A 24,526-nucleotide genomic window follows, 5' to 3' on the forward strand; every position below is an offset into this window, starting at 1 on the left:
TGTGTGTGATCCTGTACGGGCGAGAAATGGGGAAAATCATCTGCCTTATGCTGAATGAATACGTCATGCCGTTCTATGCATTTAGGGCTCTTTAGTGTGGATGCATGTAATGGGGATGTTGGGTGGGTCATGCATGAATGGCTCTGTGTTGAACGGGTATGTGGTGATGCATGCATGTTTGTTTGTGGCTGGATCCACGGCATTCATATGGACACATGATTGGGGGGACCATCACACTTCACTGTGCATTGTTTGATGCATACACTCACCTCCATCAGACGAAATGGCCACGCCATGCTCCATTTGTCCAACTCCCTCAATGGATTCCACTCCGATTGACGATGCACAGGTCTCCTCCCACTCACTGAGCTTAATCGGCGATTCGCTGCCTCCTCCTGTGCCCGTAGCCAGGTTGCGGTTTACGGATAGGATGTTCCTCACACGGAGCCGGAGGTCGTCCCACCTCTGACCTTGTGGGCTACCTCTTCCCAGATGGCCTTCTTCTTCAGGATGGTCTCCCGCCGCATGTTGTTGCAGAAGACCACCTGTGCATTTTCTGCTAGTGTCTGAGTGAGCATTATGAGCTCCTCCTTGCTGAATTTCTCCTTGTGTTGCCGCTCTGACGATTTTTTCACGGCCTTGGGCATCTTTACAGAGTCCTGGAAGGATTTTCGAACGTGTTTCCTGGTAAGGTGTCCTGGATAAGGAGGATGGCAATGGATTGTGTTTTTAAAGATGGCTGCCGTGCTGTTTCCCGTTCCTGTGCGATGACGCTATTTCCGGTCTGCAAAATAACAATGCCGTTAAGGGACTTTTTGGGGACTTTTGCGGCATGGCGCTAGGATCATTACCGGCATGGCGCTATGCTCGTACCCGCGAACTCGTAATGGCATGCAATTGGCGGCCTCTTGCGAGGGCGGACACGCTTATTACGCCATGCCGGTAAATTCCTATTTTTACCGCACAACGTGTAATGAGGCCCTATACCTTTTACTCTACGGTCCATGACAGCTCCTCAAGAATAGATATGTTCCTCCTGTCCGGCAACCGGGTGGGCAGGGTTTCTGATGTCAGTATCCTTCCGCGCATGCTCTCTGACCACTCCCCTGTGCTACTACAAATTCATATGGGTAATACACTGATGGCCCGACCCGCCTGGCGCTTTAAATCGTGCGCTCTGTTGGATATCGTCTTCAAGGCCGAGATACTGGCAGACATAAACACGTTCTTTGAGAATAACAATACGTCCGACACCCCCGAAGGGACCCGATGGGAAGCATTTAAAGTATACATTAGAGGGATGTGCATCTCGAGAGAGGCGGGGGTCCTTAAAGCTATAAGGCAGGCCCTTAACAACTCCAAAACCAAGCTCAAAACCTTTGAACAAGAGTACGTTTCCACACCAGCCCCGGCAACCCTAGCAAAGATCAGAACAGAGCTGGAGCTGTTTGAATCTCATGCCCTAAACGAGGTTCGATACTGTGCCCGCCCCGTGGCTGCCCGAAGGTATGGGGAGGGAGACAGACCGGGGAGAACCCTGGCTAAAGTGGTGCGGGCGGAGGGTGGCAGGTCCCGTATAGATAGCATCACGGATGACCAGGGCTTAAGACATGAAAGGAAGCGCCCCCAATTTCAGCACGATCCTCCCCGCAATGAGAGACAATAAGGGACTCTCCCGTAGTGGGAATAAGACCAAGACAGAGTGCGGGTCAGCGTAAGTAGGAGTTTATCCAAAGATTAGGGCATGCAAAGAACTCTGCAACCTCCGAGAGCGCTCTGTCTGACAATAGCAAAGACAGGCGTATTTCTAATACAAAAAACGTCATCAGAACCTACATACTATAGGGGGCACAAGTTAATTGGGATTGGGTGGCGTCGACTAACTATAGGTGTTGCTGCAGCGTGGTTGGTCTTGGCGTGAAGACGTCACTGGTCAGCCTCGTGGGTTGGGTTGGGCCTGGCAGGCCAGCTTGAGGTCATCCGAGCGGTGTTGGTATGCTGGGGCAGCCTGTGACAAAGATGAATACCTTTCCTGACTCGTTTGCCCTAGGCCATGCACACTGCAGTTGTTCAAGAAACGACATCTAAGTTCATCAATAAATCGCTCAGCAGTTTGTCTTATAAAATAAACGCAACACATGAGGAATGCACCTCGTGAGAGGTCTGGTGGTTGTCGGTTGGGGTGAGATTTACCTGTGTCCTATTGACCGGTATTTTAGGTCGAGGGGCTGGGCTCTGGGGCCTGAGCCGAATGATACATGTCTGTCTGCCGCGTTAGAAGTTATTATATAAATGGGTCTCTGTGTCTTGTCCCAGTGATGGGGGTTGTCTTTGCACGGGGTCATGATTCTTGGGGTGGTCTAGGGGGAGGGTTGTGGAATTTACGAGAGGGTGCTGGTAGATCAGTGGATTCAAACGTGGGTTTATTACCGTGCTGTAAATAACACAGGTGGCGGGCTGTGGCCTTGGGTGCGGTACCGGGGCCTCTGACTCTCTGAGGCGGCTCCAGCTTGGTTGAGGGAGGTGAGGGAGCGCGGCACAGGCCTTAGCTTCCTTATCTGGCAGGCTTGGTAGGGTGGGAGGGAGAATGGCCTTGCATATATTCACAAAGGTTTTTTCCTCGTGCGTTGCTAACTTTTGAATGCAGAACTTTTATAATGTTCCGCCTTATTTTGATGTTATTTAAACACACATATATATATATATTTCAATTTCGTTACACATTTCTTTAATACAGTCGGTCCGAGTACCTTTTCGTTACCTAACATTATATTTACTACATGGTGTGATTATTTTATGTACATTAAACGTTACACGAGGTAGTTCTAGGTTATGGCCTACAGAAATTGATGCTCGCTGCTTTAGGTGATTAAGAAAACATATATGAGTTCAGGTTTCTACATAAAATTGTAAGAACACTTATACAGATAAAGGCTATACATTTGGTCTACATCTTTCTCTGTGGTTATAGCAGCACTAGTCCAGACCTGGGGTGGTATCATGTAACGTTGCATCTTTATAGTTCATTCACAGTTTGCAGGATCTGTTTAAACAGAGGTAGTTCATTAATACCAATACTTGAATTATTTTCTACTTTCTTCAGCTAACAATGCAGCTTGTTTTTTCATCACCCTGGCCTCGCGGACCAGGTCGTGCGGGGTGCAATATTACATGGTGAACGATGAAATGTTACAGTGTTAACATCTCGGGTTAGCTCATACCCGGCTTTCTCATGGGAACGCGCTCGCAGCGGATCTACCAGGGCTACTGCGGCGGCGGAGATGCATGAAAGGCCCTCCAAAGGTGGGGGCCTCGTTACAGTGTGCTGAACTCACGCCATGTTTGCTAAACAAGATGGCTTCTAGGCCTAACTGAATTTTGGTATATGCAGGGAACGGATATGTGTGGGCAATGTCGTCGGCGGGTGACCCCTCCTCCACCTGGGCCCGGGTGGCATGAGGGGACAGCCACCGAGTCATGGTCCTCACCTGGGGAGAAGGCTGCAGGTGAGGAGGGCCTCGCGGCCAGTCCTCCCCTACAGACACTGGTCAGACCAGGCCATCATCGACACCTTTGCTAGCTTTTACGCCAACCTTTATGGCCCCCAGCCTGAACATACAGCCCACGACCTGGATGACCTGCTAGAAAACATTCCTATGACCCTCCTCTCTCACAATACCAAGGAACAACTTGATGCCCCGTTCACCTTAGAAGAGATCGTTCAGGTAATCTCAGACCTCCCTAAGAACAAGGCCCCTGGCCCTGATGGGCTTACATCCGAGTTCTACCAGGAACATGTTGCTATTCTAGCACCCATATTGTATGGGTTCTGGACCGAATCACTCCGTTTACACACCCTCCCGCCCTCCCTAAGCGAAGCCCTAATAACGGTCCTCCCCAAGCCAGGGAAGCCCTCCGATTAATGTGGGTCCTATAGGCCCCTGTCGCTCATTAATACGGACACAAACATTTTTGCTAAAATAATTGCGACTAGATTCCTCCTATTCATGCCCCACCTAGTCTATTCTGACCAAAGTGGATTCGTTCCTGGCCGCCCTACAGCGCTCAACATCCGCCGCCTATTCAACTTGATGGCTAGAATTGATCCGAGTGCTGATGCAGTGGCGATCACACTGGATGCACAAAAGGCATTTGACATGGTCTCATGGCAATACTTATGGGCTGTGCTAGAAAAAAGGGGAGTGGGACCAAACATGCTCTCCTATATAAAACTACTATATACAGGACCATTGGCCAGGGTGCTAGTCATTTCTGTCACCTCCTCCCCCTTTGCGCTACAAGGAGGCACCCGCCAAGGATGCCCGTTCTCCCCCATCCTATTTGCGCTCGCCATCGAACCCATGGCACTCCGGTGCGGTCCGCAAGAAGTGGCAGCACATGACCTTGCCATAAGAGAAAGGGGGTTTCACAGCCCCGGACCTAACTCTCTACTGGTACGCGGCACAGGCCCAACACGCCACTCACTGGTACACACACCTGAATCCGCCCCCTCACGTCAAATTAGAGAAACTTGCAGGGGGTGGTACTAACATCATGACCTTGCTATTACACCGTACACTCCAGACAGACGCCCCGTTTGACCCTGTGGCCGCCACCATTAGAGCATGGAAGAATATTTTGCACTCTGACCAAGCCCACTGCCCATACTATAAATGGCTCCCCATATGGCAGTTTCCTGGACTTGCCCCCTCACACGATCAGCATTTCTCCCGACACTGGGATGACCTAGGTTACCAAGCCCTAACTGACCTGTACCCCGATGGCACATTCATCACCCCCCAAACGTGGCGACCCACACACTCCCAAACGCTTGAGCTACTGCAATATTTCAGGCTTAGAGCGGCAGTCCGGGCAATGTGACCATCGTACCCGGACGAACCTCCAGACTCACCAGAACTACAATACATAGCAAACTCCACAGGGTGCAGGGGCATAATATCTTCCCTGTACAGAATGCAGCTGGCAAAAGTGGAGGGCATATCCCCCAAACCACGTGAGGCATGGGCCAGGGAGCTGGGTACCGAAATTACCGATGGGATGTGGAGCAAGATGTGTGCACACACGCGCAAGGTCTCCCTCAGTGCCAGATTCGGCTGCATACAGTATAAACTCCTCAATAGACCCTACTACACACCGCAAAGAGTTGCGAAATTCACAGGTACTTCGTCCCATACATGCCCGAAATGTAATTTTGAGGAGGCAGATCACGTACATATGTTTTGGTCCTGTGCTGGGTTGAACACGTTCTGGACTGAGGTAACAGCGGCGCTTTCCGAGATAATTGGGTCTCCTGTAGGCCTGGACCCACTAGCCCTACTGTTCGGAATTTGGGTGGGGGAAAATGACAGGGCAATGTCACAATTTCTAAATGTAAGTGCCATTGTAGCCAAGAGATGTATATTACAATGCTGGAAACGCCGTACCCCCCCCCACCTCTGAAATGTGGTTGAAAGCTCTCACTTGGGTACAAATGTGTGAAGAAGAATATATCGGATCCCTGCCTATGCCTTTCCGTCCCAAAAATGTGTGGACAGAATTCTGAAGCTACCTGAACAATAGAGACCAGGTGGAGTGGAGCTCCAACCCCCCCCCGTTAGTCCCGCCCAACTAACTGAGAACTGTACACTCAAGCCCCCCCAGGTGCCGATCGCCCCCCCCCTCTCCTTCAGACTGAGATGTTTGTAATACTTGTGATGCAATGCCTGTGTGTATTACAATGGTGGATGTTTCCTTTTTTTTTCTCTGCGCAACCTGTGCTGTACCTGTCTTAACCTTCTGTCAATAAATAAAAGTTTTAAAAAAAAAGAAAATGCCAGCAAACTAACATTGCCTAGGCAAGAAGTTACTGTCCTTGTAATTCCTGATACTTTGGAAGACCTGAAAACAGCGACGACTGTTATACCAGTTAAGACAAATTCAAGAAACGGGAAGGCAACACTTCCCAATCAGCAGGAGACAAAGAGGAAGGCTGTGCATTTTCCCTCCGACTTACCTACTTTGGGGGATATACCACTGGGATCAGATCAACCTTTGAACTCCACACTGCGGCCTAATAGTGCTAATCTGTCAAAAACACAAAGAAAAGGGGCTGCACAGAGAAAAAAGCGATCTGCTCAGACAATAGGTACTCTTACAAGTTGGCTGATTGAGGAGGGTCCCCAATTCTCCGCTCCTTCGGTACCAGCTATAAATAGTTCCACTTCGGAAACAGAGATGAGGGTGGGGTGCCGCCTACCACTTTTGTTACCCATCCAACTCCAAGTGTTGTTACTGGCGCAACTACTCCTCAGTCACTGAGTCTAGTGATTGTAAGTCTGGATCCAAAGTTTTTTTAACTATTTTGCCAATACAGGGATCAAAAGGCACTTGTCGACTAAATCGACCTCTTTTGCTGGCTTTACTTAACAAAATACCCTCTCTCAGAATCTTAAATTCCAATGACTTTGACTTTGTAGAACCCTTTCGCATTGTTGGGTCTTATACTACTAAGTTGCACTGCAGTCTACCTGAAACTATATCTCTAATCAGACTACATAAAGGCTCAATAGAACATCTGGGCTAAGTGCTGGACACACCAATCACGGAAGAAGAGGTAAAAGATGGCTGCGCCAAACGTAACTGTGGTCAGGTAGCACAACAAAAAGTTGCTACCCCAGAAATGCTGCTTGCAAAATCCAAGATGAACTGTACTGTTGCACAGGGGTGGGAATGGTTGAAGGCCATGATTGCGTTGAAAACTGGCTCGGATTAAAATTGGTCTGTTGCCAGTTGGAATACCAGAGGCTTTATCCATTGGCTAAATGGAGGTACTTTTTCAAAATTCCTGGTGATTCAGGATGTGTTCATGTTACAGGAGACGTGTTGTACTTTGATGTTGAGTTTGATGGATTTACCACCTTTCAGGTTTCAGCTATCAAACAGAATCGGGGTCGCCCGAGTGGTGGCTTATTGATTGGTGCTAGAACCTCACTAAACCCAAGATTGGTATATCAAGCATCACCTGGAGGTAGTATTCTGGCAGTACAAGTTTCTCCCCCTGGAGGATTCAATAGCTATCAGGATATTTTAATAATTTGTGTCTATGTTCCCCCCAGGGAAGACTGCACAGAGCAAATCATTGACCATCTGGATACCATCTATTCTACTTGGCAAGGTTGTTCTTATGATCAAGCAGTTATTGTTGGTGGTGATTGGAATGCAAACGTGGTCGATGAGGGTGGTTGTGGGGGTTATCAACACGTCTCAGATTATTGTAGTATCCCAAATAAAAAATCGAATAGAAAGGGGAAGGTGTGGCTAGATTTGCTTAAGGAGTGCTCCTGTACGGTTTTAAATGGGAGCACAGAGGGTGATTACCTTGGACAGAAAACCTGGGTCTCTGGATCTAAGACGGCCATCTCTGACTCCCTATTGGAGCACGTCCTACGATTGCAGATGGTATCGAACTCTTATAGTGACCACTTCTTGGCTGTATTAGTTATGACTGGTCCCACTGAACAGGAGGAGTTGTGTCCCTGTAGTGATGTGGCTGTCAACCGGACAGGGAACAAGATCCGCTGGTCTGAAAAGAATATTGAGAGGTTGAATACATTTGCTTTTCCAAAGAACTGCTGTATAAAGCAGCTTCTTTGGGGCAAAAACCCTGAGGCCATTGAAGAATGGATATGGGGACTGATCCGGATGATTTCCGGGGGAAAACAGCTCCTAAGATAAATTGGGGGAGTAAGAGTAGAATGATATTTGATATAAACATCCGGGACCGCAAATGTCAATTGAGATGTGAACTTAGGGCTTGTAGAGGGGCAGGTTATCCCATGGGAATCTCTCACGAGATAGCTGTTCGTATAAAGTTTTTTAAACAACAGTACCATACCTGGCTCTATCACTACCGAAAACTACAACAAAGAGGGTGATGGGAAAAATGTATCTAGATCCTTGGCAGTAGAGATTCCCATAACATTTGGCAAACATTGACTGGGACTGGAGGTGATCTGTCAAAGAAAATAATAAATCCAATCTCCTCTGACAGTGGGTACAATATGTTAAGAGTAAGTTTTATAATTCTAACATCTACTCTCATCGCAACACTGGGTATGCAGAACCTTGGCCACTCCCCTTGAACTTTAAAAGCATAAAACAAGTTATCTAAGAGATCTAATGCACCTGGTTCTGTCTTGAAAAAAGATCCAGAAAATTGGGCTCAGATTCTCCTAACTCTTTTTTCCCGGGTTTGTCGCTCTTGCACCGTGCCGACGACATGGCAAAAGTCGGTGTTGATCCCGGTTCACAAGAAAGGTGACCGTAGAGAGGTACCCAATTACCGACTGTTGTCCATGTTGGATGCTACGGGCAAGGTTTTTGCGACACTGGTGCTTAGAGAGCTGGAGACCTGGATAGTTGCTGAACAAGTTCTCCATCTTGCCCAGGCAGAATTTAGACCAGGAGCCAGCAGCACTCATAACATCAGAGTGCTAGATTCATTAACACATGAGTAACAAAGAAGCTACTTTATATATGCTATTTGTTCAATTTACTACCGCGTTTGACCATGTCATAAGAGAGAAACTTTGGTCCAAGTTGATTAGCCTTAATTGTCCCCACTGGTTAGTTCAGATCTTAAAAGCTTTACATAGTGAAAACAGTGCCAAGGTCAGACTCAACAATGAAGGTGCAGTGACTTGAACCCATTAGTATTAATATGGGAGTAAAGCAGGGATGTGTAGCTGCGCCTGCGCTGTATAATCTTTACATCTCTTACTTACTCCTACGTATGGGATTAAAGTCAAACTACCCCCCTATGTTGGGGTCAATTCCAGTGGTAGGTATGCTCTATGCAGATGACCTGATACTGTTCGACAGAACATTATCGGGCATCAAGAGCATGCTAGAGGAACTCGCACAGTACTCCTCTGAGCTGGTCTTGGCCATCAATTTAAGGAAGACTAGGGTAATGCGGATCATCAGTAAGGGCTCCATCAGGCTGGGTATTGAATCTAGCTTGGGCCTGATCGAGTTTACTGACTCCGATCCTTATTTGGGCTTGGAGTTTGATACAACCCCTAATTACAATAGGATAATAGCCTGTAAAAAAAGACGTGCCAAACTATTGACACTACAGGCTTGCAAATTCTCAAGAGGGATTGTGGGTTTTAGCTTGGCAGGTACTATAAAGTTATATCAGCAGTGCTTTGTTCCAGCTATACTCTATGGCCTAGAAGCGTTAGCTATGCAGGACTTAAACTGGCTTAATATCCTAGAAGGTCAATATTGGCGAGCAGTGTTAGGTCTGGGGCCATCATGCTCCATGCAATACCTGAGACTTGAGCTAGGTCTAACTTCTTTGAGGGGTATATGGCCTTGCGTGCTCGGGGAGTTTTTTATTTAAAATCTGTTTCTGCACCGAAATGTAACTGCTTGCGATAGTGGGAAACAACTATGATGCCGAGAAGGTTATGCGGTGTGATAACTTCAAATTACTGAATTAATCACTTTTCCTAGAGATTGGTTGGATTCACGCAGAAAAGAAAATGCGACCTTTTATCCATTTGAAAAAATCTTTCATGTGTAAACTAAATCACTGGGACTGGTGTGAAAACTACTCTTACCTTGAAAGATTGAAAGGGTATGATGCACTGTTTAATGTAATACACAGATACAGGAGAACGCAGCCCTATCTATTACTATGCCCTCATCCGGCAGTGAGAGATTTCCTGCTAAGGCTCCGAACAAACCAACTACATGTCCTCGCTATTACGGGTGTCCAACAGGGCCTAGTTTTAAGTGATAGGACCTGTCGTATTTGTAAGAACCCAAGCACCCTGGAAACTGCCAGACATCTTCTTACCTCTTGCCCCAAATTGGGACCACTATATATGAATTTGTTGGGAAGACTGGTCCATAGCTATGAGAGTATCGTTGGAGATTCCTTTTGGGTCTACTGTCTCAACTCATATACAATATCTTCCCAACTTGCCCTGTTCAGAGTGTGGATTCAGGTTAGAAAATGATTGCCACTAATTTAACTTAGTTTCGCTGAATCGATTATACCGCTATGGTCCCTGCTTTACTGTTGTCGAAATTGATTTACTCGGGATGCACTGACAATGCTCTGAGATATGTGTACACCTGTGTAATTGTATTAGAGGTATTAGAGATTTCCATTTTTATATATGCAATTTTATATATGTACTCTTACAGTGTGAAGAACCATGCAGTTTTGTACTTTTGTAATCTTGTATAATTATGAAAGATGTGTTTTACTGTTTTACTGTTTTATTATCTTTTTCTGGAATATTGTAATGTTTTTGTGTAAAGTTCTAATATTTGGACTAAATCACAATAAATTATTATTATTATTAAATTCTCAGTGACCCTTAGAAGGGGTAGCTGGTGTCAGAAATGCAAACAAATGGTATAGTTTAGTAGACGTCAGAAGATAAGTAGAAATTAGATAATGTGCATATGAATTCATATGAGAAGTGTGCTTAGAAAACATATTCTTCGAACTATTAGGGGAAAGAACAAGTTGAAACATATTATAGGAAATGCAGATACCAGAAGAGGCACAGGTTACTAAAGGGCAGGGAGAGGCACCAGAGACACAGCAAAATGGGAGAGAAAAGAGGACTAACCACTGTCCTTGTTTCCTCTTCCCCCACAAGTATTTTTCATGTCGCAAAGCTGGGTAAAGAATAATATTTTGTGTTTTTCTTTGTTGTTCCATTCCCTCCCACCACGTGGTCTTTTGGATGTAGTTGTAATCAGAGAGCTGTACATTAAATACAAGTGGGTATCGGTGTGGAGAGCGGGGTAAGCAGGGGGGAGGGGTTGAGCAGCTCCTACAGAGCTCCGTCTACTCGGGACCTGATAATGATCAATAAAGAATGTATCCAAGTTTAATTTGGAACATTAAATGGCACAGAATGGCCGGAATCACAAAAATGCCTCATTGAAGTGGGCTCATATTTCACAATACTTTGACTGACTATGTAACTTCAGGCACCAAGTAATACCATGCTTAGTCCTTTACAAACTGGTCATCCTTGTATTACATCATCATCACAACCATGTAGTAGGGTATGCCTTTTTCTGATAGCTTGGTTCATAAAAAGAGTTTCCTTTGGTTCATCATGAATCATCCAAGGTCATTGAAAAACATGGTCCTTGCTGTGTTCTCCTTTGAGGTGACAGACCAAGAGCATTTGTTTTAAAGGAAAGAGAAGCAGTCTTATGAGAAAGGGTGTACGGCTTGCACCTCTGCATATTTGAGGTTGATGGGTTAGTGAATTTCTCAAACTCTTAGAGCTTCTCAGGTGGAAGGTTTAAGGTTTTTGGAAATGTTTTTTGGAGGAAGTCAATGGGGTGTTTCACCTCCACACTTTTTCTGAAAACCTGACGCCCTAAGGGTTTGGCACCAAAAATGAGTCACCTGATCAGAGACTTTGTTTGCAGCAAGACGCACATTCTAGGGGTTTGCGAGCGTACCTTTCTCTCAAGTGCAATGCTCCCATCATCAACACCAGAAACTCTGTTTTCAAGAGCCAAGCATACGCCTGGCACCTCCTTTTGAGGAGCGTTCATCTATGTGATAATGTCTTTGAATCTTCTATTGGAGTGTTGGACCTCATCCATGAGGGCCAACCTTCAACGCAAGGGGGCGGGGGTGGGGGGTGGCTTCAATGAGGATCTAGTTTCAAATCTTTCGGCTCCACTTTCTACCCTTTGGTTCTTTTAGCAGGAAGGGGCTGGGCATCTTCGGGTTCAGATTGCGCATCTGCCTCGCCCAGGTCTAGAATTGTAGCTCGGTTACAAACAATTGTCCATCCTTCTGATTTCAGATACAAGCCTTGGTGAGGTCGTGCTTGGGAGGCAGCGTGATAGTTGTGAGGGACCTTCTTATAGCCATCCTTGCTCCACTCAGTCATTTTGTGTTCAGCCCCTCAATTGATGCACTGATGTGCATACATGTGACCACATCACTGCTTTTCATTTTCACTTACATTGGGTTCGTACTCTTTTGCCGCAGGATTTTTGCGGCGACAATATAACATAGAAACTATAGGGTTTCCTTGGACAATAGAATCCAGTTAAAAATAATGCTGAATCTTCTACAAAGAACAGGCCTCACCCCAGGGCCCCTAATTGACGCAAAACTTAATATTGCTGAGCAGAGATACTTGTAGAGTGAAGGGGCCTAGATTCAGGCAAGCGCAACTCAACATATAAACCTCTACATCCACTTCACCTGTGTAGATCCACTGCATGTCCAATCTATTAACCATTAAAAAAGCAATGCTAACTCACTTTTTTAGTCTGGCTTTCCCCGAAATGCAAAGTAATTGCCATGCTGCCTATTACATTGACAAACGGTTAGAAAGTAGTTTGATGTCCAGATCGTTGTTTTCACCTTTTGATTGCTAGTTATGTTTTAATTTTTTATTCTAATAGTTTTTTTTTATAACACGCTTAATACCTGAGTTAGGTTTATAAGCACAGATCTGGGATTCGAACCTCTGTTGCTTCCAAGTGCCCCTGTGCTATCCTCCGTTCACACCATTTTTTTATTGTTTTTTGACGCTCTTGATCATGTATATACCCCTGCTTCGACTCAGGGTAAAGGTGCATATAAAGATGTTAAAATTAAAATTAAAAGGAAAATAAAAAGCTATAAAAACATGACACATCTTGTTTTTAAATCCATGCAGACCCCTGCCCCGTCCCCAGTCAAAGAACTGATGCGAGCCAAGTCTCCCGATGTCGAGCCACGGAGACCCATGGCGCGCACTGCAGAGGATGTACGCAACTGTGCTATGGTGAGAGGAGACCGGCCCAATCAGATGCTCAGGTGGAAACCAAACGTAAATTCAGTACAGAGCAGTGGTATTGTACCCATGGCAGGTGGTGGGGGAGAGGGTTCATCGCAATCCGACTCACTCATGGACTATAAGCACCTACATACATGGAACCATACTGCAGACAAAGGAGTGTTGGGCCCTCTCTCATCACTGGCGGAGGACCTACGGCTCAACTGCTATTCGGTGTGCGATGTGGAAATACACGAAAGGTGAGGAAACTAGCCCTCCTTTAGAATACAGAATTTTTTTTGTGAATTGCATTTGTGTGTCTCTTCATGGTATCCAGTGAAAATGCGGCCAGAAAAAAATTTAGTTCGTGGAAAGGTCATGGTGAAAATACCTCTGCAGTGAAAAAGTTGCCAGGCAAAAAGTAGTCTTAAAATGCAGCTGAAAAGTAGTAAAAAAAGTAGTGCTGCTAGGGTAATTGTTAGGATTAAGATTGTGATGGCCCGGTTTAGTGTTAGGATAGGGGTTAGGGTAAGGATAGGGGTTAGGGTTAGAGTATAGATTTTGGTTAGAATTAGGGTAAGGTTGGTTGTTGCAGGGCTGGTGATGTTAGGGTTTGCTAAATTTTTAGAGTAGATTACGTGTCAGGGTAAGTGTTAGGGTAGGAGTTAGAACTAATAGAGTAACAGATTGAGTACGTTTTAAAGAAAGGTATAGGGAAGTTGGGGAGGGCTAGTGATTTTAGTGTAGGATAGGGGTTGGATAAACCTGTTTAGAGCAAAGTAAGTGTTATGGTAAGTGTCAGAGTTGCAGTCAGGGTAAGGCTAGGGGTAAGATCAGAGCAAGGTTTGGGTTAGGGAAAGTGCTATGTCATTTGTGGTGAGCTGGTGATGAGGTTGGAGTTAGGTTCACTGTTCATTTTCCATGGATTTTGTATTGAGTAACATGCAAATAAGATGCTTTAGCGAGCTGAAGTTTTTGATTTCTCTAAGACTTCAGGGTAGTTATTGTTGTTAGGGGAAGGTTTAGGAACGGAGTTAGGTTGATTGTGGAGTTTTTATTAAAGGTTTGTTTCATTTTTAAGTGTTACAGCCTTGTATTTTTGTGTATTTAAAAATAGCTTTTTTGGCGATCCTATTACTAGCAACATTTGTACACTTTGCATTGATTTTATTCAATGACTACATTTTTTAAATGACTTTTTGCTGGCTATATTTTCATATGACTACATTTTCCTGGGGGCATTGTCACATAGAACCTTCTCCATCAGCCTGTATTAAATGCCAACCAACTGTCCAGGAACCAGTGTTGCACAGACATCAGTTCCATGCTGTTTTCCACTGAGTATCGATCAATTTTTCTGATTTATTTCTGTCGGCCATGTCTCACAATTCTTTCTTGCAGCCCTTCAATATGTGGTGTGTTTTGTCTGGTATCTCATTCTTTCAATACTTCAGCATATAGTATTTCTTTCTCTCACTCCTTTTCCAACATTGAGTCATCATTCCTTCCGACTATTGCAATTTGCAAAACAATAAGTGAAGTGACTGGAGGACAGTATATGCTGCATGGCCGTGAAAGCAATTTGTAAGCCTGGTGAATGTTCCTCCTCTCATACCCAAGCCCCTCCTCCAATGTACCAATTTTTCCTTTATCCCGCATTCCCATTTTTCTGGTCAAAGCAGTGATGCAAATGGAAAAAATGTAATCTGGGAACCCACCTTCCGGAGGAGACAGGGAGCATCCTGAGTGATGGGGGCAGGCGTAGGTTTGGAGACATAGCAGAAAGGTGGTAGGCTTGTAAAACGCATAAAAAGACACAGGAATAAAGTAATAATCTGTTTTATCGAGATGACTTGAAATGTGCACAAGTCACACAATAAACCAACATGACAATATATACATTTATAGGTTTTTGCTGGGTTCCTACCTACATGGCGCTTACAAACATGATCATAGTTTGTTGTTTGTTTTTGTCATTCATTGTTCCACATAATACGGTTAGTGATTCACACTTTTGTTTTTGATACCATTGTTGTTTTTTATTTTCAGTTTGTTGATTTGATCACCATAGGTGCCGACACGTGTTTCGACCAACAGACGGTCTTTATCAAGGCTTGAATTAAGGTGTCTGGTGCGTGGTAATTCGGGTGGAGCAGAAGGCCCAAGAAAAATATTGATCAACAATATTGGTACATCTTGCTAGTACGGTGCCTGGATGCACATCATTGAATTCTGCCGGTAATTCGTGCATCCAGGCACCGTACTAGCAAGATGTACGAATGACAAAAACAAACAACAAACTATGATCATGTTTGTAAGTGCCACTTAGGTAGGAACCCAGCAAAACCCTACCCATTCCAGACTTGGGGCACTAGAGCACGTGCCCTTTGGTTCCTACAAACCGGCTGCTTATGCAAACTAATCTGGTATCTCACTCAGAAGTTAGGCGCAGTAACCAACTGTTCCAAGTACTCTGACCACTCCCCTATACATTGTTATAGTAACACATTGAACAGAAAGCATTTGATTGCAGCTTTATTCCTTCATTTTGAATGTAAGACTACAATTATCAGCCTGCAAAGTAATGTGAGTCTAAAATTATCTCTGCCATGTTTTCCAACTATACTAGCAAGACTGAAAGAAACACAGTGAAGGGAAGTGCATGCTACAATCACCTGCTTGTAGTCATTAATTCACATTGCATTAGGATTTATGCATTCTTCCAGTGTCTAATCACCAACCATTGGCATCTTTTACAGGACAAACCACCTCTGCTCCCCATCTCAACTCGCTGTTGCATCTACAGAAATCTAACACTAACCTGCTTAATTAGCACATTTATATGCTTAAACGCAAAACCAATGCATAGGAAATGATGGAGCAGAGCTCATTTGAGCACAAATGTTTTTCGCTGAGCACTAGGAACAATTGATCACTGCGGGTGCAGGGTTAAATGCATGGGATTTTGGTATCCCTGAATTCCAGATTTGTGCAGACAATTTCTTCCAGATTCCGGATCCAGAGAAATCCATCCCCATGCACACACTGGGTTGAAGCCATTGGACACAAAATCAGCAGAGCTAGTGCCAAATCATCAGTATCGGAGTACTTGATTGTAGAATACGCATCTAGTCAAGAAGTCATCATAGAAATACAGTAACCATCTTCCAAGAAAGTCTCATGAACTACTCTAGTAAATGTCTTTCTTCTTTATTTGAGAAGGTAAACGAATTAGCCAAATGCAACTTTTATGACCATGGTGTCCCAACACCACCTGTGAGATTTATTTTTTGGCTCTTTGGCCCCTTTTTGTGCCTATATTTGTGCCCAGCATGTGATCTTCTCACCTCATTTATTGGGTGTCTACTTATGCCAGAGTTTGCTAGCCTAAAGATATGACAGTGGTGTGGTTCACTGTTTCATAAGTGGGCCCACAAGATTATTTTTGCAGTTTCAAGGACCTAACCATCCCAGTAACTCGTAAAATAATGTTAGTTTCTTTAAATCATGGCTAAATACCTGTTATTCCTGTACAGGACCTCTGCAGGAGTGTAGGACTTTTACAGTTGATGGGCTGACGACTCTTTCCTCTTAGTTTGACCCTAAGGAGATCTTTAGGCCTAGCACTGTAGTCTTCTGTTCCGTAGGGCCTTGAAGGCCTAACGCAGGGACCTACCGTGAAATCCCTGAGTGGCTCAATGTAAGAAAATGGCACACTGTGTCCCCTCTGTTTTAAATTGAACATTAAACATGTAGCTCAAAAAGCGTAACCAAGTCACTAATGACCATCTTCAGGCCTCCTAAATTACCTTGCTCTTACATCTGTGACATTCTCCCTCCTCCCCAACCTGTTGGGAAGCCTTCACCCGCAGCAGGCCAGGAAAGAAAACTGCCCTAAAGATGCTGAACAATGAATTTAGAAACCTTGGTACGAAGCCCCCACTTTGCATGCCCATATCACTCCTTCCGCTTTCGGGTAGCAGGTCTTCTCATTCTGCAGCATTTTAAAAGTTACCTCATGTGCCTGGAAGGTGTTCTTAATTCTGCACAACGTGAGATGAAGGAGACATTGGGCATCCACAATAGGCAACTCTTTTGGCAGCAATACTTTGGGTGTACCTGAAGCATGGGGGATGAGGGAGCAGACATAACAACTCTCATTTGTTGTTTGCTTTGCAGTTGCACTCATGTCTGCATACCATTTATTTGTCTGGTGGGGGTGTCGTGGGTCTTCCATTTTGTCGAGTCCCAACCCGTAATACTCGTCATATTTTCTCCTTCCCACCTCCCTTTTCCTCCTACTATTTCTAAGATATCTCCCAGCTTCATGGGCGAGGAACAATGTAGGCCCCCCTTTCTCCCCTCCGCCCCCCTTTTCCCATTCATCATATAACGCTGTGTATCTCACCGCCATCTCTTCATTCTCATTCTTTATTCTATCAGGTAGTGTGTTCTCTATTGTGGGGGTGGTTACATGTGTGGGCACGCTAGTGGGGGTGTTGTACATCCATGATATAACAGAGGGGTTGCGATCATTTAAACTGCGGGCATTGTAATTGGAGACATTTGGCGGGGAAGTTGTGCTATTTTGCATTTTATCCTGCATTCTTTCATTTGGCGGGGTAACAACATTGGGCGGTTTTGTGTAATATCCCCATACAAGTTTAGATCCGTCCCACCTCAAAAAATCACCTTCTTTAGTATCCGCAGCTGTAGTTTGATTTGTTACATTAATCTCGTTATTTCCTCCCCCCTCGTTCATCTCGATAGCGATGAACGCTATAAACCAATAAGTAACCAAGCCAAACAGCATTGTAAAAAATAATGTAATGCATACAGACAATCCACACTCATACGAATATCTACATCTTTTAGCTAAAACGTCTCTATATCTAATCAATCTATTCGTTGCAGGCTGCCCGTTTGTTGCCATGATAGTTCCTGTTTGAGATATAAAAGTGCATTAAGTACGTGCATGTAAACATTTTTGTTGGCACTGTATGTACCAGAAGGTTATAAAAGGGAGATGGTTGGGGGGAAGGGGGTATTTGCACAGAGAAGGGAGCAGACAATACATATATTTTACACCGTTATTTTCACTTAAACACATTATTTTTTTCATTTATCTCGATCAATAACCTGTAATAGAATTCTTTCGTTAACAGTTTTATCTATCAGTTACACTCCTCCATTCATCTGTTCATGTTCACTCATCATTTTCATTATTTTTGTTTGCTGTTGTCTGTGCCTCCCCGTCCACCTCTTCCTGTACACTATTATATGCCTTTCGCACATCTGTCAAATGTATCCAATACCTGAGCCCTTTTACCTTTACAGCTGTGGGTGTACAAAATACTACTTTGTACGGCCCATGGAACCTTGGGGCATTCCACCGGCGCACAAAGCTCCGGACATAAATGAACTCTCCTGGCATTAATTGTACTTGTGTTTCAGGTTCCTCAAAGGACACAGTTGTGTTCCCTTCTTCCCTTGTGAATGGTGGTGAGAGCTGCCTTGAGATTGCACGCGCTGCCCTAGTTAACTTCTTCAGGTACTCCGTGAATTCATCTCCTAATATTGTGGCGCTTCTGTGTGCATCTGAGTGTTGGCGCAGTGGAGAATGTGCTGTGTGCATCCGTCTCCCTGTCACAATTTCGTGCGGGGACAGATGGTGATCCTTGCTCGGCTGGTTCCGCAGCTCAAACAGTGCAAGGGGTAAGCAGTAGATCCAGTTTTTCTTCAACGAAAAACACATGTAGACAATCTCCCTTTTACAGGCCGTTCATCTTTTCGACAACGCCGTTACTTTGAGGATGATAAATTGAGCAGAGTTTATGCTTTATTCCCAATAACGCAGTCACTTCTTTGAAGAGCTCGTTCACAAAATGTGTGCCGTTGTCTGAGCGAATTACGTCGCAAATTCCCCAGCGCTCTTAGCATCAGGTCGCGCGCATGGGCCCGCTTCCACCCACCTGGAAAATGGACATACAACCACTATCATGTAGCGTGCCCCATTACACCTCTCCCCCATGTCTGCATAATCAATGTGCAGTTCTCTGAAGGGCCCTGTCGGTTTTGGAATTGTCCCCCTAAGTGTCCGTAGGGTCATCCCAGAGTCATATATTTGGCACGTTGTGCACTCCATTGTCAATCTAGATATGTGTTCCTGGAGGCATGGCACGAACCAATCTTCCTGTATCTCTGCTGCAATGTGCTGTTTAGTATTATGCGCCGGAAAGTGTAATTGCTGGAATGCTATCTCTAACAGTTTGATGGGCATTACAACTTTTCCTGAGTTATTTTGGCGCCACAATAAGTCTGTTGCCGATTGGCTGCACCCCCTTTTTTCCCACACCATCTTTTCGTCACAACTGGCACCCTCCTGTAGCTCTAGTATTTGTGATATGGGCATGGCATTGTATCCTTCTGGAAGCTCTTCGTTCGTCTGGTGCTGCAATAGGTACTCACCTGTTCCATGTCTTTCAAAGTACGAAGTCTCCTTGGCAGCAGCGTCTGCTGCCGCGTTCCCCAAAGATACAACGTCGGTGTTGGACATATGTGCTTGGCACTTCACTATTGCTACCACTGTTGGATCTTTCAGGGCCTCAATCAATTCCTTCAACAGTTCAGCATGTTGCACTGGGGTCCCATCCGCCCTTCGAAACCCTCTCCTCCCCCACCGTGCTAGACCTCCGTGTACGGTGGTCGTCATGTAGGCTGAATCTGTGTATATCGTTACTGCACATCCTTTAGCTGCATGTAATGCTTCTATTAGGGCGATAAGTTCTGCTGCTTGGGCTGAGAAATGGGACTGGAGGCGATATTGTACTAATACTTCATACTCGCCTTCTTCTAGCCTCACTACTGCTAGTCCCACATATTTTTCTCCTGTGTCCATGTCAATTGACGCTGACCCATCTACAAAGTACACCTCTCCCTCGCTCAGGGCATTTTCACACACCACCGTGCCCTCCCCCGTTTCCCCTGTGTACATTGCACAATTGTGTTCTTGCATGTCCTCTAGTGTGCACGGTTCTGTGATGAATGTTGCTGGGTTTACTGTCCTGCACCTCACTACATGGATGTTGGCGCTGGACAATATTATCTCATAGGCAGTTGCTCGCTGTGTAGTCAGTGTACTTTTTGATCTTTCAAGTATTGCAAATAAAGAGTGTTCCACAAACAACGTGACAGGGCACCCCATTACTATTGTGGCACTTTTCTCAATGGCGAATGCGGCGGCGGCGAGAGACTGCTCGCACGCGAAGTGTCCTTGCATCACTGCATCTAACGTGCCACTATAGTAGGCCAATGGTTTGTGTCCTAGGGAAGTCTTTTGTGTCAGTACAGCCGTCATAAGAGTCCCCTTGCAATGTGAGAACAGGTAAAATTTGCGCTCATAATCAGGATTGGCGAGTACTGGAGCACTCGAGATCAGTTCTTTTAGCGACCCAAACGAGTCACTCATTTCTTTTGACCACTCTATTTTCCTGTTCTCTTGCTGGGCCTCTTTGAGTGCTTGCAGTAATGGTCTGGTGTAGGCTGCATAATCTAGTATCCATGCTCTACAATAGTTACACATTCCCAAGAATTTCTGCATCTCCTTCACTGTGGTTGGTTCTCTCACTGACCTTATTGCTTCCACTCTGTCAGGTATTATTCTTTTCCCGTCCTTTGATATCAGCTGTCCCAGGTACAGCACTTCTGACTGGCAGTATTGTAGCTTCCCTTTGTCCACTTTGTACCCTTTATTCGCCAGCAGCGTCAAGAGGGTAACTGTGTCTCTTCTGCACATCTCTTCACTCTGTGCGCAGACGAGCAAATCGTCTACGTACTGAATGATCGTGCTTTCAACTGATAAATTACCCAGGTCTTCGTGTAGTATGCGGTTGAATATGCTTGGACTTTCACAGTACCCCTGAGGTAGCCTGCAATGCTTGTATCTCTTCCCCCCTAGCGTGAATGCTGTCAAGTATCTGCTTTCTTCCGCCAAGGGGAAGAATGCATTTTTCTAATCAACCACTGTGAAATGTGATGCCATTTTTGGGATACTGCACAGTATGGATGCAGGGTTCGGGACCAAAGGAAATTCTTTTTGTATGACGTCATTTAGGGGGCGTAAATCTTGGATCATCCTCCAAGCCCCTCCCTTTTCTTTTTTGATCGGATAGATACAGGTGTTACATGGGGAGCTTGAGGGCACTATTATCCCCTGTGCTAGCAATGCATTTATTGTCTCTTTTATCCCTTCCTCAGCTTCGCGGGACAATGGGTATTGCTTCACTCGGGGCACAATTGCCCCTGGTTTGAGTTTTATTACCACTGGTGTCACTCCATGCAACAAGCCTACATCATGGGGGCCCATTGTCCACAAATTGTTTGGCAACAGTCGCATGTCATCATCAAAAAAGGACAGTGGGGTTCCCACCACAGCCATCAGCTGGACGGGCACTTGTCTTGTTTGAATCAAAATGTCACAGGGCATTGCTATTTCCATTATTATCTCGCCATCACTCTCCAAATCAGAAAAGAGGTCCTCATCAGATAAGTCTCGTAGGGCAATATCAGCATTGATGCACAGTACAGTGCGCCATTCACACCCGTCTATGTCCATCCCAATTACTGCAATCCTTTTCGCTGACACCTGTACAGCATGCAGGTCTAAGGATACCACTGAACCTGGTGCTATGTCTGGGCGTACTATTGGGCGGAAGATAAATTCTGCTGGTATCCTCCACTCTACCTTTTTTAGCTCAGGAACTACTTGGGCCAGTGTTTTTAATCCTTCGATAAACATTCTTTCGTCCACGGGCACACCGCGTATTTCTGGTGCTGTTGCCCGAGCATGTACCACCAGCATTACGCGTAATGGGCATATTCCTGGGGTTGAGCACACTATCCCTCTTTCTGTAAATGATATTGTCATGTTAAGCTTGCTAAGAAGGTCCCTTCCGAGCAGGTTTATTGGCGATTGTTCATAATATAGTAAGGGTGTCTTTACCGTTTTACCCCCCACTGTCACATCCAAATCTTCTGTGTAAGGAACTTCAATTACAGCCCCAGAGAACCCCTACGTCTCTAACTTCCGGTTAGATAGCAGAAACCGGCCCTCACGGATACATGATTTCTCGGCTCCCGAATCTACCATAAATATGAACTGCTTGTCTCCTATCTGCGCCCCTACCAATGGTTCCTCCGCTGCATCGTAGGTGGTAGATAGAACAGGACGCGCAAGTGTTCTCTGTGGGCTGTCCCATGCGGGTTGTCTCATTGTCCCCCCTTGACTAAAGACGCTTCCTGAAACTACTGACACAGCACTATAGGGGGCCGGGGCTGGTGATCCATTGACATTTGTTGCGAAAGGGTTGCCTGGAGTGTAGTGCATATTGTCATTGTTTTGTGGGTGATTCTGTGTTCTGTAATGATGCGCTTGCCTTTGCTCTGGGTACCCCTGTTCTTGTTCCCTCTGTTGTCGTCCCATTGGAAGACCGTATGGGCTTCCCGGGTGAGGGTTACCATAGTGTTCCATCTCTTGAAATCCATTGTTCGATCTACTCCTGCACTCTCTGGAAAAGTGCCCCCACCTCCCGCAGTTCCAACAACTTCCCTGCGCACCTCTGGGACCTTGCCATCCATTTCCTCCGTTTCCCCCGTACCCTTGTCCACCCCCTCTGCGACCCCTGTACCCACCTCGTCCCCCTCGAGGGGCCCAATCTTGCCACTGCGCACCTCCGTTCTTCTCCTGCTCGTTCCACTGTAGTTGCCCTGCTCCTGCCCAATTCGTTGCCATCCTCCCATGTATTGCTACCAGCCCCTCCTCCTCCTCTTCTCCCTCCCTGCCGTGTGGGAGCGCGGCTACTGCTGCAGCGACCTTCACCAGCTTTGTTTGTACTAACTTTGCCTCGTCTGCCAATCTTTTTTGCGCTATCTCCTTTTCCCTCTCCTTTATTCGTTTACAGTGGTGAACTATTATGCTCTGTATTTCGGGCCACCCTTTTGCTTCAATACCTGCAATTTTGTCAAGTGCCTTTTGTACCTCTTTAGGGAGCCCTGTCTTTATTATAAAGTAAAATAATGAGGTTGACTGATACCAGGGCGTGCCAGTTTCCGCTCTCCACATCTCCTGGACCCGAAAAATGTAATCCATAGCATCTTCCCCATCATTCATCGTACATTGCATGACTGACTGCAAATCTGGGGTGTCTGGGAATTTCTCTCTTAATGCGTCCCACACCCTTGCACGTACTGTGTTAAAAGAGGCCCCATCATGGCGATCGCAGTCTAACGTTACTCCCGGGAAGCCAGCCTTTACCCATACTCTGTCAGCTTGATCCCCGACTGCTGATACTAGCAGACTTTTCACATCACCTATTGCTAGAGGTACTCCGGCTGTGTGTTTCTCAAATGCATATATCCACTTGCTTGCCCCTCCTGATAGCGGTGGTAATAGCTTTAACAGATTGGCCTTATCCATCTGAGCCCAGGGTATGTAATTCGGTCTCCCTCCTCCCCTGTGTATTAGTGGGAGTTGTAACTTCCCCTTTGTTGTCTTATCTGTACTCACCTTCATTCCGTTCTTTCCTAGTGGCGCCATTTTCCCCAACCTATTCCTTCGTCGTCCTGTCCATTCTTCTTCCATGGTTCTTCCTGAACATGCACCATCCAACCCCTCACTTCTTCCTCCCATTGCCATGCTTAATCTTTCACTTTCCTCTAAGTCCTCTTCTATATCACACAATAGCTCCTCTCTACCTCCTGTGGTCCTTATCTCATTGTCAGTACGCTCCTCCCTCTCCTCCAGTTCAATTACTCGAGCTGGTTCTTCTTGTATCCTGAACAATATCTCCCCCTTCTTCCACCCTTCCTCAATGGTTTTATCAAGACTCTGTGCTCTTGATGTCGGCTCTGACCGAGCAGCATTAGCCCCAGTCTGTTCACATATGCTTCTTATCCTCGAGAGCTCGTCTTTTGCTACAGAGAGCCTAGACTCTAGGTCTTCTGTTAGTTTCTCTATGTTCACTATTGGTGTACTTACCTGGTCACGCTCTCTATGACTCTCATACGGTGGGGGTGCTGTTGGCCCTCGAGTCGTAGTGACTGTTGTTGGGGGTACATATGTTGGGTCACTGTATCCTTCTGCGGGCACTTGCTTATTTAGTATTGGGTACAATCTAGTTACCTCTACTGGTGATTCCCCTTCTGGCAACAGCTTGTCGTCTTTTGGTATCAGTAATGGATTGTCAGTGGTAGATGGCAGATCAGTACCTAACTCTCTTTTTTTGGGAGGGGGTACTTCTTCAACCAATCTCCATAGATCCAATATTTCTCTCCTATTATGTAACTGCTTCCCCTTGTATTTTAAACAAATGCATGTAGCTACCATATCTAGGACACTCTTGTCAAACGATCCCCCTTCTGGCCATATTTGGGGTAACCCTTCCCCCTTTAGTTCCGTAATCCACTGATCATGATATTTCTTAATACGCTCAGCGTACCCAGGCAGATTCTTACAAATATGGGCCAACGGTGTCTCTGCCCCCATGGTTTGTAGTTGCTCGAATATACATATATCACCAGATATTGTCATGGCTGATGCTGAAGAATCCTGCAGGAGTGCAACTGGTCCTCTAAACCCCCTAAGCCTGTCTGCCCAACAATTCTGTAATTATAAAACTACCGAACAGACAAACCCAAGGGGAAAG

At 45.5% G+C, this 24,526-nt stretch overlaps 1 protein-coding gene across 3 annotated transcripts in view; it reads left to right on the forward strand.

Annotated features, from left to right (window-relative positions):
* The window catches only part of FRMPD2 (FERM and PDZ domain containing 2), an 878,187-nt gene that overhangs the window by 614,670 nt on the left and 238,991 nt on the right, over positions 1-24,526 (forward strand). For all 3 annotated transcript variants that reach the window (XM_069611181.1, XM_069611182.1, XM_069611183.1), the window contains one exon: positions 12,726-13,084. In XM_069611181.1, coding sequence (XP_069467282.1) covers positions 12,726-13,084 — 359 coding nt within the window. The remainder of the gene's footprint in view (positions 1-12,725; positions 13,085-24,526) is intronic.

This window comes from Ambystoma mexicanum, chromosome 8 (genome assembly GCF_040938575.1).
Source record: "Ambystoma mexicanum isolate Mex_15411 chromosome 8, UKY_AmexF1_1, whole genome shotgun sequence".
NCBI classification, from domain to species: Eukaryota; Metazoa; Chordata; class Amphibia; order Caudata; family Ambystomatidae; genus Ambystoma; species Ambystoma mexicanum.